At 39.0% G+C, this 17,486-nt stretch overlaps 1 protein-coding gene across 2 annotated transcripts in view; it reads left to right on the forward strand.

Annotated features, from left to right (window-relative positions):
• Positions 1-17,465, forward strand: part of ME1 (malic enzyme 1) — a 153,821-nt gene extending 136,356 nt beyond the window's left edge. For both annotated transcript variants that reach the window (XM_005518170.3, XM_014263648.2), the window contains exons 10-14: positions 5,411-5,516; positions 8,278-8,420; positions 10,452-10,625; positions 15,191-15,289; positions 17,110-17,465. In XM_005518170.3, the coding sequence (XP_005518227.2) occupies positions 5,411-5,516; positions 8,278-8,420; positions 10,452-10,625; positions 15,191-15,289; positions 17,110-17,268 (681 nt within the window). In that variant the 3' untranslated portion in view covers positions 17,269-17,465. The remainder of the gene's footprint in view (positions 1-5,410; positions 5,517-8,277; positions 8,421-10,451; positions 10,626-15,190; positions 15,290-17,109) is intronic.
• Positions 17,466-17,486: the final 21 nt, after the last annotated feature.

Raw genomic sequence — 17,486 nt, forward strand, 5'->3', positions numbered from 1 at the left:
ATAATACCAATGACTGACCCATTAAGGAGTAGAGACATTTTAGGATTGCCAACATCATCCATACATAATGTCACAGAGAATGCTGCTATTGTTTCTTTATCTCTGTACTTCATCTGCTGATTTAACACAGTCCACCTTTGTAATTCATTTGCTAATAAAGAATTTAGTTCATATTACTTTCCATCTCAGATACCACAGTGACTTCTAATATATCTGTTTTCAGGCTGCTTTGTTCTCTTTTGTTCAAATACAAAATAACCCAAATGTTTCTTGGTACAGAATTATACTGTGATAGAAGCAATACTTTTCCACTAAAAAGTAATTTCTGGCATTTTTATTTTGAGTCTTTGGACTTAAGGATTGTTAATATTTCTGAGTATGGTTACTATTTTCAGCATTCAGTATTCTAGAGAAAGTATATTGTACAGTTTATTCAGGCAGCCTGATTATTCATTAAAGATACTATGATTTTCTTTATGGTACATTAGTTTTTAGTGGTTTTTTGGTTGGCTGTCTTTATTTTCTGGTTTGTTTTCTTTTTTTTTTTTTTTTTTTTTTCAATTCAAGAAAACTTATAATGCTCCCAGAAAATTATTATTCTATAAAAGATAAGAAAAACATATAAGATTATATAGCATTTCAAATTATAAGGAAATAATCTTGGTGCTTTTTTTATTTCTTTCTTGGGGTGATGAATACATTTGGGAAGTAGAAGCAAGAAGAATATATGGCTTCTTTTTCTCGCTTTGCCTCCCTCTTTCTATTGAAAGAGCTTGTGAGTTTGTGTCTTCCTCTCTAAACAGCTGCACAGGTATCACATTAAATCTCTTGGTTCATCTGTGGATTTCAGTGTGAAAGACTTTCTATGTCGATTTGGGTAGTGTCCCTTGATGCAGGAGAGAGACATATATCTTTATGTACATCTACATATGCTATACATAATAGAAAACATAATACACCTTATGACAGCTGATGCCTGGCCTAGAGAGAGTCTTCGTACAGCTATTTGAACAACAGTGCAATAACAGCCTTTGATAGGAGCTCCTGGAAAAATCTTTCCAAAAAATCTCTCCCCTGTGTGGTAAGCACTGAGGTGCTTCAGTGAAACAATGAGATTCTACAGAGGTTTGGTCTTTAAAGGTCTTTAAAGTGCTAGTTTTTCTGAGCCCTTTTCATTGACTGAATGGATTTTTAATGATACTGAAAGAGCAAGACTTAGAAGGCATAGCTGAATGTGACTGAAGATGATGTTTCTACTTAAAAGACTCAGAGCTTCATACACAGAACCTCAGAGCTCATTCAAACTCTTCAAAGTACTGTGCATTTTACATTTTTTCTTTTTCCAATTAGGAGAAGAAAGGAATTACCGGTGAGCTGTGCGCCATGTTAGTATTTGTTATTATTTTTCCTATATTTCCTAATTTGTTAGTAATTAGGATTATGGAGATGTAGGCAGACCAGAGCAATTTCTGATCTGTGCTGCTTTGTGTTGATCCTTTACTGCTCATTTCCCAGCAGCCACAGTACAAAGGCTGACTGAGCCAGGGCTGGAAATGGAAATGTCAGAAGACATTCTCTGTGCTTCTGGAAGATGTTTTAGTCAGAGCAGCTCAGCACTGACAGGTCCAGCCACTTTGCATCTCTCCAGTGTCAGGAAGGAGACAAGACAGTAAACCACACAAATCCAGAATTGAGACTTCTGCATTTTGGCTCCATCCTTTCTGCTGGCTGACAAAAACTCTGTGATTTCTTATTCCATCTATAGGCATTCAGGGATGAATGTCTGGAACTTCATACTAAATGGACTGGCAACCCCTTATTTTAAGGAAGATACACAAAACTGAATTGTTTCTTCCTTCCTGCAAGCCCTTGCTTTCCCTGTTGGCAGGGCACAGAGGAAAGCTAGTCATGCTCTTGCTGCTGCCTTTCTACTTGGTGGAGAGCAGAACTTAAGAATTTATCAGTTTGTGGACAAAAAAAATACTGTCGAAAGGAGTGGCCTCTAAACTACTGAAGTTTTGTAATCAAATCAACTGGCTGGTCTTGAAATCTTGGATGTAGAGCTTAGGGAGGTATTATGTAGCTCCTTTGGGATCACTGAATTAACAATTAAAATACATTTCTGACACCTCTTCTATGAGGAAATGCTGAGAGAATTGGGACTGTTCAACCTGGAGAACAGAGGGCCCCAGGTGACCTTCTACAGCCTTCCAGTACCTAAAGGGCCCTATAAGAAAGGTGGAGAGGGACTTTTTATAAGGGCATGGAATGATAGGACAAGGGATTTTATCTTTAAATTGAAAGAGAGTCAATTCATATTAGAAATTGGGAAGAATTTTTTTTCCAGTGAAGGTGGTCAGGCTACCCAGAGAAATAGTGTCTACCCCATCCCTGGAAGTGTTCAAGGCCAGGTTGGATGGGGCTTTGAGCAGCCTGATCTAGTAGAAGGTGTCTGAGCCCATGGCAAGCTCGCTGGAAGGAGATGATCTTTTAGGTCTTTTCCAACCCAAATCATTCTATGATTCTAATTTATTTTAAAATATATATACTAAAAAAACCCAAACAACCCAACCATATAATTTCTTTCATAAACATTTTCCAAGCAAAAAATCTCTATGCACATAGCTGTTGTTATTTTTGCTAAGCCACATAATATAATATTTCATTCTTAGTTAATATGTTAGAAAAATATTTACTTGGAGACATGATCTGTGATGACTAACGGGATCAAACTAATTCAGATGAAAGCTGAATAAATAAGTAAACTTTAAATTGTTTGGGTTTTGACTTGCATTGGGGATTTTGTTTGTTTATTTTTTTTAGAAAGGTAGAATATCATGTGTGAAATTAAGAGCAGATAGAAATTAGGGTAAAGCAGACATGAATCTGACCTGAGCTGACCCATCTGGCTAGCACTAGTCTCACTACCTAGCAGCCTGAGGAACAATGCAGTGGATCACATCCTTACTGTTTTGAGTACTCCTTTAATTGAGTAGCCACTTAAATGAGAGATCATTGTCAGTGTCAGGACTTTGAATCCCTGGTGTTTCATCAGTGTTTTAACACCTACTCAAAAGCCAGTCACGTATAAAACTGTATAAAAAAGTAAGTCTCCTTCATGAAGGATTTTGGTTATTTGTTTTGAATGAAATTGAAAATTAAAGAATAGCAACATTTTTATCCACTAAGATGTCAGCCCTGATCTCTTGGCTGTTACGTCTGAGGAAAAAAACCAAAGGGCAACTTTCCTGAGCAATCTGTTCAGATCTGCAGATCCTGGAGGGGGTCAGAACTACCAGCCTGCCACAGCCTGAAGAGGTGATTTATTTTTTTTTTTCCCTTGGTAGCTCAAGGCAGTCTCCTAGAGGTTGTGTTTTAAGGTCAGATGGAAAACTGGCCTCCCCAGCAGCAGCATGATGAGCCATTAAGGAACCATCTAAAGAATCAGCCTGGGACTGGATGGTGGCCCAGGGCATTCACTCCTGGCTCCTCAGCAAACCTGCCATCAAGCATTTTAATTCCAACCAATCAGCAGATTAGAATGAGAAGTGGCTTTTATTATAGTATTTTGAGTTAATCCTAGCAACAAGCTTTTGGTCTGGAAATCATAAATGTTGGGGTTTCTTTTTCTTTGCTGACTAAAAAGAAAGCTTCATACTTTTCCCTTGAAAACATTAAGGAAAATTCCTGCTTTAAAATGAGATGGGTCTAAAGTGTGTGTGCAGACTGTGGGGACATCTGCTGGGATGCTGGGAAATGACAGACTGCAAAATGCATATGGTGGTGGAGAGATTCAGGCATGAACATGCCAGAAATTATTAATACTGCAGCATTTCCTCAGGGCTGACAATACCACATTTTATCCACAAAGGAAATTAAGTGCCCCTATCTCAGTATTTCTGTACTGATCACTCTAGGAGAACACTCAAGACCTGCATAAGCCCATCCAGTTAAAAAAATGTGTAGATAAGAAAGCTCTATAAAAATGCCCTGTAATCATGGGTGGGCCAAAAGACGCTGCTGGCATGCTGTGGGGCAGAGCAGCTCAGTCAGCCCTGACCACAGGACAGCTTCCTGTGGCCCCCTTGGGATGGAAGCTCTTTCCTTGCAGATGGAAATGAGAAACAGCCACTGGTGGTAACTGAGCCAGGATCAGCAGAGGAGCTTCAGTGACGGGACTGGCACGGCCACATGCTGCCACACTGCAGAACTGTGGTCTGAAATGAAGCATCAGCTTTCCTGGTTTTGTTGTAAAAACTAATCGTGGCTTATGTCTGATGGTGCATGCAGGCCTAAATTGAGCCCAAACTTTCAAATTTGTGGACTTTGATGGGATCATGGAATGAATTCTGTTCCAGTACTAAAGTGTAGCCTTAATAATCTTGCTAAGATTAAGGAAACTTTCATTTTATCAGTTGTAAAAGGTGTGGCTGGGGAGACGATACATATCTGTTGTGGCTATTTGGTCAAAATTACATTCAGTATTCAATTTTCTTCATGTACATCCCTATACATCTGTTTAAGCTGCGTATTTCTGTCTGAAACGGTAAGATGTTTGAAGGGCTGGAACCATCCTCTAGACTTGTGTTTGAGAAGTGCCTTTGCAGTGATATTTTCTGCAGGCATGAGACTAAAGTGGGAGGCAGAAGTGTGCTCATTTTAAACTTTCCTGCTGAAGTGTTCAGATGGCTTTGTACAGACAAAGCTCTGCATATTTAGACAACTAACAGAATTTTGACAAACTCTGTCCCATGCTTGCCCTGCACTCCATGTTACACTGAGCTCAAACCCACTGTGCAGCCCAAGTCAATGTCAGTGATACTCTGTAGCCCTTTCTCCTGCATCTATCATATTCCATTTGGAAACCTTGTTGGGCGGCAGTCGGTGGAAATTACCAGTAGAGATCAGGGCGAAAGCTTTTTCACAGCTGAGTCAATTTTGTTAATGCAGAAACAGTACATCAGACATCTGGTTAGAATTATTTTTATTCCATCCTTAATAATGAATGACTTAAAGATGAAAAATGTGAAGAAAAGTCTAAATACTCACACTGTATAGTGTCCATACTTCTAGACAAGAGCGAAACTGAAAAAGTTAGGAGAAACTATTTTTATTTTGCTTAGTTACAAATCTCATATAATTGCTCAAATAGATGTTAATAACATGGTGTCCTACAGCTATTTTAGATTTAAAGTACAATTGCTGAATTTATTGACTGCTTAGATAAATAGATTAGTCCTAAATTATCCTAAGCATTTAGCTGTACACAGTGTAACTTTGGCTGATACAATAGGTGCAGTAGTAGAAATGAAAATAGGATGCGTTAAACCAGATACTACGTAAACTGATTATCCCAGGATATTAGGTTCCATTAAACTTAAATATATTTCTCTTGTTGTTCTGTACTCAGGGGCGTGCCTCATTAACACATGAGAAACAGCGTTTTGCCCACGAACATGGTGAAATGAAAAATCTAGAAGATATTGTTAAAGATATAAAACCGACTGTGCTAATAGGTAATTTCTTTGACTTTAAAGCAATGACCTTATTCTTTGTTGAAAAAAAAAATGGGGATATGGCTTTGTCTGAAGAGAAGATCAAGTTCCTCTGAACAGAGTTTACCTTTGTGTGTTTTCAGAAAACACTGGGTGCATAATGGACTCTATTAAGCAACTGAACAAATAGTAACTATACAAGCATGTAACACTGCTTTCATTCTGAGCCATCCATTTTACAGGGGAAGAATCTGACTGGGTTTAAACATCTGATGGAGGACCTTACCACCTTCCTAAATTACTGCTGGTGTAATTTGGAAGGTGTAATACAAACAACCTCAAACTCAGAGTGAGAAAACCGAGCTAAGCTCATGTAGAGCTATGCAAATAGGAGGGTGTTGTATCTGAGTCTTCTTTTTGCTCACATTTAGGTCCTTAGCCAGCAATCCTCTATGCAGAACAAATGCAGATTTTACAAGGGCTTTTTCTTTTGTGGTCTCAATAATGAATTTCTTAGCTCTCTATAGATTGGCTATTGTAGTTCAGTGACAGTTTCAGGAATGAACAATAAGTAAGATTTGAAGATTAATCTGTCTGGCTAGTAAAGTCATTCATCAGGTGCTAGAAAACTGAACTATAATTTAAGTAATAATTATCCTACATTTTAGCAGCTACCTTTTTCACTGTGCCTACACCATTTTCCTTGGTCAGTAAAATCTGCTTTTGCCAGTGGTCATCAGTGAGGTAAATGAAGTATTTCTTTTCCTGTGCTACAAGAAGATATGATTGGAAGAGGAGACCAAGTGATCCAGAGAATTTACTTAGTATACTACAAGGCTGAAAAAGCTAGAGGGACAGAAGAGTAGAATGAATGAATATTTATCCAGATAAATGTGGGTGCTTAGGGAAGATTTTCTGTTATGAAATATGGGGTTTACTGTGTATCAGTTTTTTTGTATAAACCTATGTAACTCTCCCTCAAGGTCATTTTTTCTTATCAGTTCTGTATGATGAAGTCTCTTCCATCAGAAGTCTCTTCCATCTAGTTGCATAACTAGACATTCAGTATGTTCCCCAGAGTACCAGGAGTCATGGGGGGAAATATGTTGGTAGTCCTCCTCCCACTGTTTTACTTAGCTCTGTCTGAGCAAATTCTTATACACATTTCATTGCCTGCAACAGCTCAAGAAAAAGCCTTAATTTAGATAAAACTGCAGCATAAAAAAGTGCAATTAAAAAAAAAATAGCCACAAAGGCAAAACAAATTTTACTTTAGATCTGAAGATAGTTGTCATTCTTACTGTTGGCTGTCCAGAGGCTGTTTTAGAAGGCATTCAGCACTTGTCAACTGAAGATTTAAATGGAAACTAAGGTGTGTAACAGGCTCTTATACACCTGTTCGTCAAACACAGAGTGGTTCAGCTGGTCTATCAGAGCTTTTTCACCTAAGCATCCTTGCCTATCTATTTATAGAAGGGGAAGTAGTAAGAGGTCAGAGTTGCAAAAAATAGTAGCATGTGACAGGTGATACCATGCTCCATATGGAATCAGACAGAAAATGCTCTGAGATGCCTTAAAGAAATGTTAGTCCTGAAGCACAACCTTTGAGCCAGCTCTGGGTGGTGAGGGCTGCTTTCACCTTCCCCCAAGGACCTTGTGTGATCAGGCAGATCCCAAGCTGTCCTTTTAGACTGGGCACTGTCAGGATGCTCATTTGAGCATCAGTGACAAGATGTTATAGTACTGACCTGAGAAGGGCCCAGGTTCCAGGCTTTCCTCTCCCTGCCTGGCTTTTAATCCATTTCCACTCCCCAAGAGAGGGAAAACAAGCTCTTTTTCCTGCTTTTGAAACTCAGATGCTGTGTGGAAAGCAGAATAGGGTGTCAGGCACTGAGGTCTCTGAGGACAAAGGAGGCTGCCTTCTCTCCAAGCCAGGGAAGACGGGCCTCCGGTAGAATAAAGATCCTTAGTTTTACTCCAAGATCTGTTTATCTGTTTATTTTCACTGAAGGTGTGGATATCCTTAAATTCCCAGCTCTTGTAGATTATTCAGATGTATGGGTATACTTGGCATCTCAAAAACATCAAACACCCCTCTTCAGTCATGAATTGTCTGAAGTCCAAGATCTAAGTACTGGCTGCAAGTCCACAGTGCAGATGTCAGATGACTTCATCCTTCAGGAGTGGCATTCAGTTCTTATGAGTGAATATTTATATCCTATAAATATCCATTTATAAGTGTGGACAGTATAGGGAATAGAAAAGCATCTCTGGTGCAATGAAGAGGGATGTATTAAAAATTGTTGCTGTTAAGGAAGGCCTAGACTCAAAATTACTATTTGTCAGCTCAGATGTGGAAGGCAGAGACTTTACTCATCATGTCATAAAAAATTGAAATCTGACACATTGGATTTGGGAAAAACTATCCAGTCTGTAGCACAAAACTTCAGGATCTGGAGCTAGTCCATTCTGGACCTAGCTGCAGGTTAGGTAATAACATTTTTATCTTACACAAAGGGCCTGAGAAAGGGGAAGAAAGAAATTCACCAGATTGTACAGGGGTGAATAGATTCTGCCTTATGCTAGGGATAATACTGAAGTTTCACTATTGCAAAATCTTTTATACAAAACTTTATTTCAACTATGTGTTAGTGAAAAGGTTGAACTCCATTGTAAAGAGGGAGAGAGAAAAAGGAGCTCTATTCTTTTACAAGTGACATATGTGTCTTACCTTGAACTAATTTAATTTGTCTACTTGTTATGTGTATTTTTTTTTCTTTAGGAGTTGCTGCAATTGGTGGTGCTTTTACTACACAGATTCTTCAGGATATGGCTGCTCTAAATAAACATCCTATAATTTTTGCTCTCAGCAATCCCACCAGCAAAGCAGAATGTACTGCTGAGCAGTGCTACAAATACACAGAGGTAACCAAAGAGTAACATTTTTCCAGTATAAGTCATGAAAAGTAAATCTGAAATTAAATTTTAAAAGGGAGGAGGACAGAGGGTGGAGTAGCAGGTACTAATCATGTCTCTGTACATAGATAAAATTACTTAAGTAACCAATTTTTCAGATTTTATCAAGACAATTTCACTGAATTTGCTGCACGCTTGCACTCTCATAGAAACATTTCATAGCTTTCATTGGTGTAGGCAGCACTCATAATCTTATAACCAAAGCATCAGTCACCGTCAATCATTAAAGCATTATGTCTGTTTTTGAACTGTATCATTTTGTGTAATATATACACACAGAGGCATGCTTTTCATTTGAGATTTCATAAATACTCTTTAGGGTAAGAAAATATTTCAGTACATGAAACAGAATCTTTAAAATCATTCTGGATTAAGAACTGGGGTAATTGACTCTTCTTACAAAGTTTTCTGTTACATAAACATAGGTAAAAATTAAGAGAACTGTGCTTGCTTATTTATTACAGAAGTACTGATAAACACATTATCCTGTAATTCAGCCAGAATTTAAAATGTATTTATACCTGACTGTACGTGTTTCATAGTGGATGGATTTCTTGTCAAATACAGGGCATTTTGAATGACAATTTCTCTTTAGTGTTTAAAAGACAAATTTAGCATGTCCATTCTCCACAGCACGGAGGTAATTACAGCACAGTGCAGGAGCCAGGGAAGCAACCTACATGAAGGGTTGGTTGTAGTGGGTAACCACATGCATTAAACAGAGCAAAAAACACTCTGAAGTATTTGATCTGTCACCAAAACATATAATAAGCAGGCCAGAATTACAGTGCATTACACCAAACAAAACAGAATATTCTTCTGAAGAGCTGAATAGCAACAGTGGCCTATTTTAAAATGTACTACAGTGCATTTCAGTTTCCAGTTCTCTAAAACAGGCAGAGATATTCTGATCCAAAATGCCTCTGAAGTATTTAACAGTGATATTTATCACTTTAGCAGTGCTAGCATAAATAAAGGCTGGCTTTTCTTCCCCACCTTAATTTGCTGCTTAGATTCAAGGGTGCTCCCTCCCCAGAGAGGCAGGAGCCAGGGGCCTTTGGGCTGTAGACACTGAGCTTGTGCAGTGCCAATCCCACATGAGCTACAACCTAAACTGAGTTAGTGGCAGATCTGCTGTCCTCAAGACAAGTGTTACAGTATAACTTGTACCCATGTAGCTAAATTCCCTTAATTCCCCCAAAAGGCTAGCTTTTCCCCGCTGCCTACCTGCACCAGTCTGGGCCTGATGCCTGGGTCCTGCCAGCCACAGTTGTACCTGGCATTACCCAAAAATCTGCTGGGAAACATTCTGATGTTTTATCAGGCAGCTGTTGGTGCCCTCACCCTACTCAGTGTGTTACAAAGGGGACCCCTAAGGTCCTGGTAGAGGAGGTTCCACTCTGACTTGTGCTGTTGCCCTATGGGACGATGTTCCTGGGACAGAGCTGGCACCTCTGTCATTCTGTTGAGCTGTGGAATGGGCTCAAGGGCCTGAAGTGGGGGATTGGGAAGAAAAGAGTTCTGCCTGCCCATAGCTCCTCAGAAATCACCCCATCCAAAAGTGCGACATTTAGTTGCCTTAGTGTCGTTTTTTGGGGTGTTTTGCTATTGGGAAAAAAGTCCAGTAGCATCACCTGTTGCTACCATAGCAGTATTGCCCACTTTGGGTTTTACAACTCTGTACTTCCCATGGAGCTTCTTCTGACATGGATGCACAAAGTGAGTAATGACTGCTGGCTTCAGTTTCCCTCCTTCTACATTGTACAGATAGGGTTAGACAGCCACAGAGAGTCACCAGTGATCTCCAGCACCCTGTGGTTCTTGAGACATATTCAGGCAAATAGCTCTAACACCCTCTCAGAAGAGATGCTAAATAACTGCAACCCAGCTTCCACAGTGGTCGATATTTAAAAGGATGTGAGAAATATTTCAACAGAAATCTCTCAATTAATGTGCTTTCTTTTTCTTCTTACAATTTAGGGACGTGGGATTTTTGCTAGTGGAAGTCCTTTTGATCCTGTCACTCTTCCAAGTGGACAAACCCTCTATCCTGGACAGGGTAACAATTCCTATGTGTTCCCAGGAGTTGCCCTTGGTGTTATTTCATGTGGAATGAGACATATTGACGAGGAGGTATTCCTCACGACTGCTGAGGTACTGTATTCAAAATTATTTACATTTAGTGACTTAGTATTAATGAGCAATTAAGCAGGAAGAGCTAAACTTTAAAACAGAAAAAATACTGCTTTCTGTGTAAGGCCTTTATTTGCAGTGTATTGTTCTTTATAAATTGTATTTGAACAAGTAATTTTAAAAGAGTTAATACTTGACCTAGGGTCACCTGACTTAAACTTTACCTTCTGTTGGGAAGGAAAAAAAGAAAGATTTCAGTACTGTGCTACCGCAGGTAAATGCACATATGTACAGTTTGCATGCACAGGCACAAAGGTTTGATTTTAGATTGAAGGGAATTAGTATTACTGCTGTTAGTAGCTTTGGGGTGATTCGTGTGTGTGTTTTGCTTAGAAAAAGTGTTGGAATTGGACTTAGAAAGCCCTGGGTAATGCATGTTGGTCTGGCCATGTCCATGCAAAGTAATTGAAAGCCTGATATTCTGGGTGTTTTTAAAGGGTATGGAAATAAGGAAGAAGGCTGTCCTCAGTTTACCACATTAACTCCAACTGACCCAGGCTCACTTCAGGGGGAATTTCTGCTCAGTCCAGTTCATACCAGCTACAATCCACAGCACTTCATCAAAGTGCACTGTGTACATGGGTAATGTAGGCAGTGCACCAAGGAGGCTTCTAAGCAATAAATTGGAACATTAGATTTTTGGAACAATAAAAAAAGAGGGAAAAAAAGCTGCACCAATTAGCAGATGTGTGAATGCACTATTCAGCTCCTGCAGCTTCTCTAAGGAATATTTCATTCCAGATTCTTGCTCCTTCTGTGCTCTTCATGATTTAACGGGAAGAAAGTGGTCCTTGGCTATCGCTCAAGGACAGCTGATAGGCAGTGTGGTCGACAGGCAGTATGTCACACAAAGCTTTCTTAAGGGGTAGGCACTTGCTGTCCTTGTTTGACTTGCACAGGTTTTTGAAGGTGCGTGCTGTGGCATGTCTAAAGAGGTTTGCTAACAACCTGCCCTCTGTAAGAAAGACATTCACAATTTCCATCTTTAAAATTAGTAAAAAGCCCAGCCTGTCTCCACTGGCTTTAACCATCATAGAAGGGCAATGATCCATCTCTTAAGCCTTTGGGTAATTATATCTTCCCTTTAAATCTTCCCCTGTAATTTCAGTTGGATACAGTGATCCTCACTTCGTGGTCTAAGCTGCTGTGTTAGAGTTGCCTTACTTCATTGTAGAAGTTGCTTCATTTTGGTTTGTGTGAAATGGTTCCTATATAGTGAGAGCTGATGACAAAAGGTGGCACATGTGTGGATTGAACTGTGTTTCATGTGACAATCTATGAAGTCAGAAAAAAAATCAGCTCTGAACAAAGACATGGAACAGTCAGGGAAGTGACACACTATCAGAAATTGTGAGGACGAATTTAAATTGCCACTTGAGGTAGAGGTTCTTTCCTGACTCTTTGGTACAGGTTTTGCTGTACAGTTCCCTTCCCTTAGTAAAATCTCTAGAAAAGTTTGACATATAAAAATGTGGGTTTTGTCTTGCATAGAAAGTTCTGTTGGTGGCAGGATCCCTGTGTATCTGCTCCCCTTACTGCTCCCAGCTCAGGCCTTTCACATGTGGTCTCCTTACATGTGAGAGGCTGTAAGGCTTGGGCGAGCTGAGCTGATGGGTGCCAGAGGAGTCTGTCAGAAGAGGTGTCAGGGGTGTGAAGGCTGGCAGGGCTGTGTAGGCCCTTAGCTGAATAATTGCACTGCAAAGCAAAAGTGTTCTTTTTATTTCATTTTCTTGGCTTTTTTAATGGAAGGATAAAATCAGAATAGTTTCATGGGGGTTTTAGAATAGTGCTTAGTATTCTTCATTTGAAATGGAAGCATACAAGATGCTGCAAAATTTAGAGAACCAAACCCATGCATTTTGAGTAGAGGGACCTTCTTAGATTTCCAAGGTAGCTTACCTGAAAAAAAAGAAATTATAAAAAGTAAGCAACCCAAGCTGCATGCCTGCAACTCCTCCTCCTCCTTGCTTTGTGACCTCTCCAATTAAATCTGATTGAAGTCACAAATAAGTAGTAGTTGTAACTAGAACAATCTTTCAATGTTGTTTTCTTCCTGACAAGTAAAATAGAGTGTAATTTTGACTTTGGATGATAAATCTAAGGTACTTGAGCTGTAATACCTTTTAACTGTGGGCTGCTGTTCTTTGATGACAAGGGATGTTTCCTATTCTTTTATGTCCTACCAAACACAACAAAAGAGGCAGAGAATTATGAACTAATGAAATATTCTTGCATGTTTGACCCCAAGTTTAATTCAGAAATAATCCCACAAAATCTTTTCATTATGGAGAAGATGTCCTCCAAAAACCAAGATGCCCCCACTTGCTTTATGCCATTTTGTCTTGGTTGCCTTTCATTTAGGTTCTGCAATAATGCTTCGCTAATTTTTCTATTAAAAACTTGAATTAATTAATATTTTAAACATGAAAATAACCATACTGGGTTGCACCTGGGGTCTATACAGCTTGGTATCTTCCTGTGAAAGCAATCAGTAACAGAAGCAGAGGAAAAGAGGATAAATAAGAGAAATACAGAGTGATCCATCTGCTTAAGTGGCTTCTCAGATTCTGGCAGTGTTTACTGTATGGCCTTCCTGTGCTGGATGTTCTATCTCTGTATGGATTTTTTTCTTCATAAATGAGCCTAGTGGCTTTTTAAACATGTTTATACATTTGAACATCTTTTGGCAGTTAGTGTCACAATTTAATTATGAGTCCTGTGGAAAAAGAAACTCACAATTTTCTGCTGTTTGATGATTTGGTTTCCCTACAGTGCCATAAGAAATGTTCACCTTCAGTTGTCTTTTGCATTTCCCTTCAGTCTTCTCTTTGTCTCCTTGATCAAAAAAATAATTTTTGATCATTTTTCTCTACACCCACTTCATGATCCTATCCCATTCTTCTTTGAAGTATGTGGAGAAAAAACACACCCTGCTCAAAATGTTGTTACATTCTGGATTTATACATTGGTACAATGTTTTCTGTGACACCTCTTATTTTCTCAGTAATCCCAAAAGTTGATTCCTCATTTTTTCCCCTGCCACTGATCTGATGTTCTCAAGGAGTGTTTTTGAAGCACCACATGAAGAGGGTGTCATTCTCTTTGGAAATGCTAGGGTTTGTGCTTTTGCATAGTTTTCAATGCTGTTACAGGAGGAGTATATCTGAAGGAACAGCATGGCATCTACACAGTTGATCTTGCTACCTCTCCCACTATGAGCACTGCCCAAATATTTTGTGGCTTGTCTTCTATCAAAAACACAATCACAAAAGAGAAGTACTCCACTCCTGAACCTTTAATTTTCAGTGATGTACTAAGAGCAACTTGCTGTTTATTTCTTCAGCTTTCATCTTTCCTGCAGAGCTCTCTTAAGCTGTTAACATCAGGGACTTCGTGTTGTAAGCGTCTCCTTAGGTTCAGGTGCATATCAAAGGGCTGTGTATTATTTTGAAATAACCTGGTTATGGAGAGCAGTAACTTGATTTCATACTCTCTTAGCTCCCCCTAGAGGGGTTTTCTCTGCTGTATTTCTCAAGATCAGGTTTAAAGGTAAACAAATACTTTTTCTTCACCTGTTATACTCGAGAACTGTTGCTCTTGTCAGTATTTTAACTCCAAATGGCAAAACTTAGGACAACTACCAACATTCTGGATAGACCGCACAAGAGAACATTGAGCTCTTTTAAACCTGGAGTTACTTTAGTTCAAATTATTTACCTACTTCTGCTGGAAGGGATGCATCCAGACACCTGTTCTGATGCAGTCCTAGATGTTTACAAGCGTATGTGCAGGGTCCTGTTACCCACATGCTGCAGAAACTGTGAAAGGTTTTTTTGTGATTTGTTTAAAGTATTTTCCTAGAATATTCCCTTAAAAGTACAGTTCTTGTTTTCTCTTTGGGCTTTTTTACCAGTTGCAAGTCTCAGTGTTTTCTGGTCTTTCCTGGTGTTTTCAGAACCTCTTGGTGTGTCATACATGGCTTCATCAGATGTTATGCAGAGGAGAGTTTTCCTTCTATCCACGTCTGGATGACTCTGAAAGGCTAATTCAAGTCCCCAAAGACAAACAAATTGTAGCTAATGATAGCAGAAATACCAACTGCCAGTAATTTCATTCAGAGCATTTTACACTTAAGGGTTTCAGTTCTGTTCCCTACACAAGTTAATGTGACAACTCTCAGAATGACAGGTGCTTCTTTATATTTGAGAAGTCTTTGACCCAGCTGCAGTTGTTATCTGGAATTTATATCTCACAATGAACTATTTGCTAGTTTACGTGTGTCATGGACTTACTTAATTAACTTTTATTGTCTGAATGAGAAAAAGGTGTAACTCCATACATTTCTAATTCTTGTGTAGCTTCTCCTGATGACAAAGGTGGTTCTAAGAAATGCTGTCTAGGTGGATTAAGCAGTATCTGTGTGATTTGCCAATGCAGAAACATTTCTTTGCTAAAGACAATATCACTGTCTAATCAAGCTACAGCTGCATCTGCATGTCAAGTTAAACATGCTTGTGTTATTTCAGGTTATAGCGCAGCAAGTTACAGAAGAGAATTTGCAGGAAGGTCGCCTCTACCCTCCATTAGTCACCATTCAGGACGTGTCACTGAAAATCGCTGTGAGGGTAAGTCATTTCAACCTTTTGTGGCTTTTTGTCTTCCCACCAACTCTACATGGTTTGATTTTACACTTAACACACCTTGACACAAGCTGGTTTATGTCAATCGATGTTTGACATGTAGCAGTTTCAAAATTAAATATTAAACTCATAAATGTAATCCAAATACAAGGAGAGCTGTAGCAAGTGTGTATGTCTGTAAAGCAGAGATTCTGCTGTCTACCACAGTCATGCCAGCTGCACAGCTGAAGGGCTTTTGGCCCTTCATGGTTACCAGTTTCAACTTTTTGCTTGTCTTCTGTGACCTTTTTTGTCTACAATTATTGTTTTCTCTCTTTGTCACTTTACTGTAATTCCGCTCCATATTGAAAGAATAACAAGGAGCCTTCATACTTAAAACAGTTTCTATAGCTTCATTCATTCTGTATATTTAAGAAAAGAAAAATCCTTCTCGAAGTTCACGTCTTCTTAGGCAAGCAGTAACTCTGTTCTGTACATGTGAAAATGTTACTTAAATTCCTCAGGCAAAATCAAACTGGCTTTGTGTTTGGCAGAAACACAGTGATAGAAATTCCTCCTCTGTTTGTGCATGATGTAGAAAATACAAAAGAAGGAAAATGTTACCAAGTGATTCTTTCTGCCTGTTCTCTGTTGAAACTTTATTCCTGCAAATACTTTTTCTGGCTCATACAACCCAACCCAAGAGGTTTAGCAATGGCCTCTGCCTTTTCCAGGAGAACACTATCAAAATATTTTGGAATACCAAGCATTGGGTATGAATTCAGACCTTACTCAACCACAATAATTATGTGCACAGACCTGAAAATATCCTTACATAAACACCCAAAGTGTTTCTCAATCAAACTGAGTTGGGATTCAGATTAATCCTAGAAAAGAAGTTTTAATAAGGTGACTTGAGATCTCAGCTTCTCACCAAACTAGAACATTTATGTTTTATAGAGAGATAAGGAAAGCAGGGAGAAGAGTATCTTCCTTTTATTGAAAGGAGGAGCATTAGAGTGTTTGCCAATTAGTTTCAAGCAGATTTCACAGTGCTGATGCATAAAACCTGTCTGCCAGACCTCCTTTGTTTCACAGATGAATGTCCAGTCTGAAGACATTTGTTTCTCAAGTAGGTGATCTTCAGATGTCAGAGGCTACTTTGATGTGTTGAGAGAGCTCCAACCCCTTCTAAACTTAACTTTGGTTGCAGCTGTATTTGTGATGCGTAATTGATTCACTTAGGTATGGTCTGGGTGAGGAAAGAGTGAGCAAATATTTGTATTTCCCCCAGCTATCCTGTGCACTGTGTAGGACTATTTTTTTCCCATCAGTTTGCTGTTTTTGAAGTATATTATCAAGCTATGGCAAATACTAAACTTCTCTAATATGCAAGGAGCATGGAAGCTTTGAAGAAATCACACTTTTCTTACAGTGCTTTGGGGAGATGGTAAACCAGGATAAAGTGATGGAAGAAAAGCAGTAGTAGTATCTCAGTGCTTGGGGCTTGTGGAATATTTTATCCACCACTGCACAGTAAAAGCTAAGACACTACTGTGCAAAGAGGAGCACTGTATTTGTAACAGTCTGAACATGTAATCCTGTTCAAAAGTAGCCCAAGTCAGACCCACTTAAACACAAACATCATCCTGTCGTAGTCTTATGCACGGTGTACTAACCTGGATCTAGTGCGAACACAGGTGAGTGCCAGCACCAGAGAGCGTGAAGTCTTACCTTGATTTTGAACTAAGTCCTACTTTTAAATCCTCTTAAGTGTACTCAGATAATTCATCAGCACTAATTACGATTTTAATGCATCTTTCCAGATTGCAGAAAAAGCCTACAGGAACAACACTGCCTCCATCTATCCTCAGCCCAAGGACCTTGAAGCCTTCATACGCTCTCAGGTGTACAGTACTGATTACAACAGCTTTGTGGCTGACTCCTACACCTGGCCCGAGGAGGCCATGAAAGTGAAACTGTAAATATTTAATGAAGAATGAACAAACCAGCTGCAGTTAAAAAGCATTAAAATATTGAGGTTGTTTCTGCCTAGAAAGCCTAAGAATAGCTAATTTTTTAAGATGCAGAAAACTTTTTCTAATTCATAGTAGTTGGTTAGAAACTCACATCAAGAAATCGACAATTATACATCAGAAAATAAAAGTTAATCTAAGGAGTATATTTGTGTTTGGCTATTTTG

Source organism: Pseudopodoces humilis, chromosome 3 (assembly GCF_049639895.1).
Source record: "Pseudopodoces humilis isolate 2021_Gansu_Grassland_sample_001 chromosome 3, ASM4963989v1, whole genome shotgun sequence".
Classification (NCBI taxonomy): domain Eukaryota; kingdom Metazoa; phylum Chordata; class Aves; order Passeriformes; family Paridae; genus Pseudopodoces; species Pseudopodoces humilis.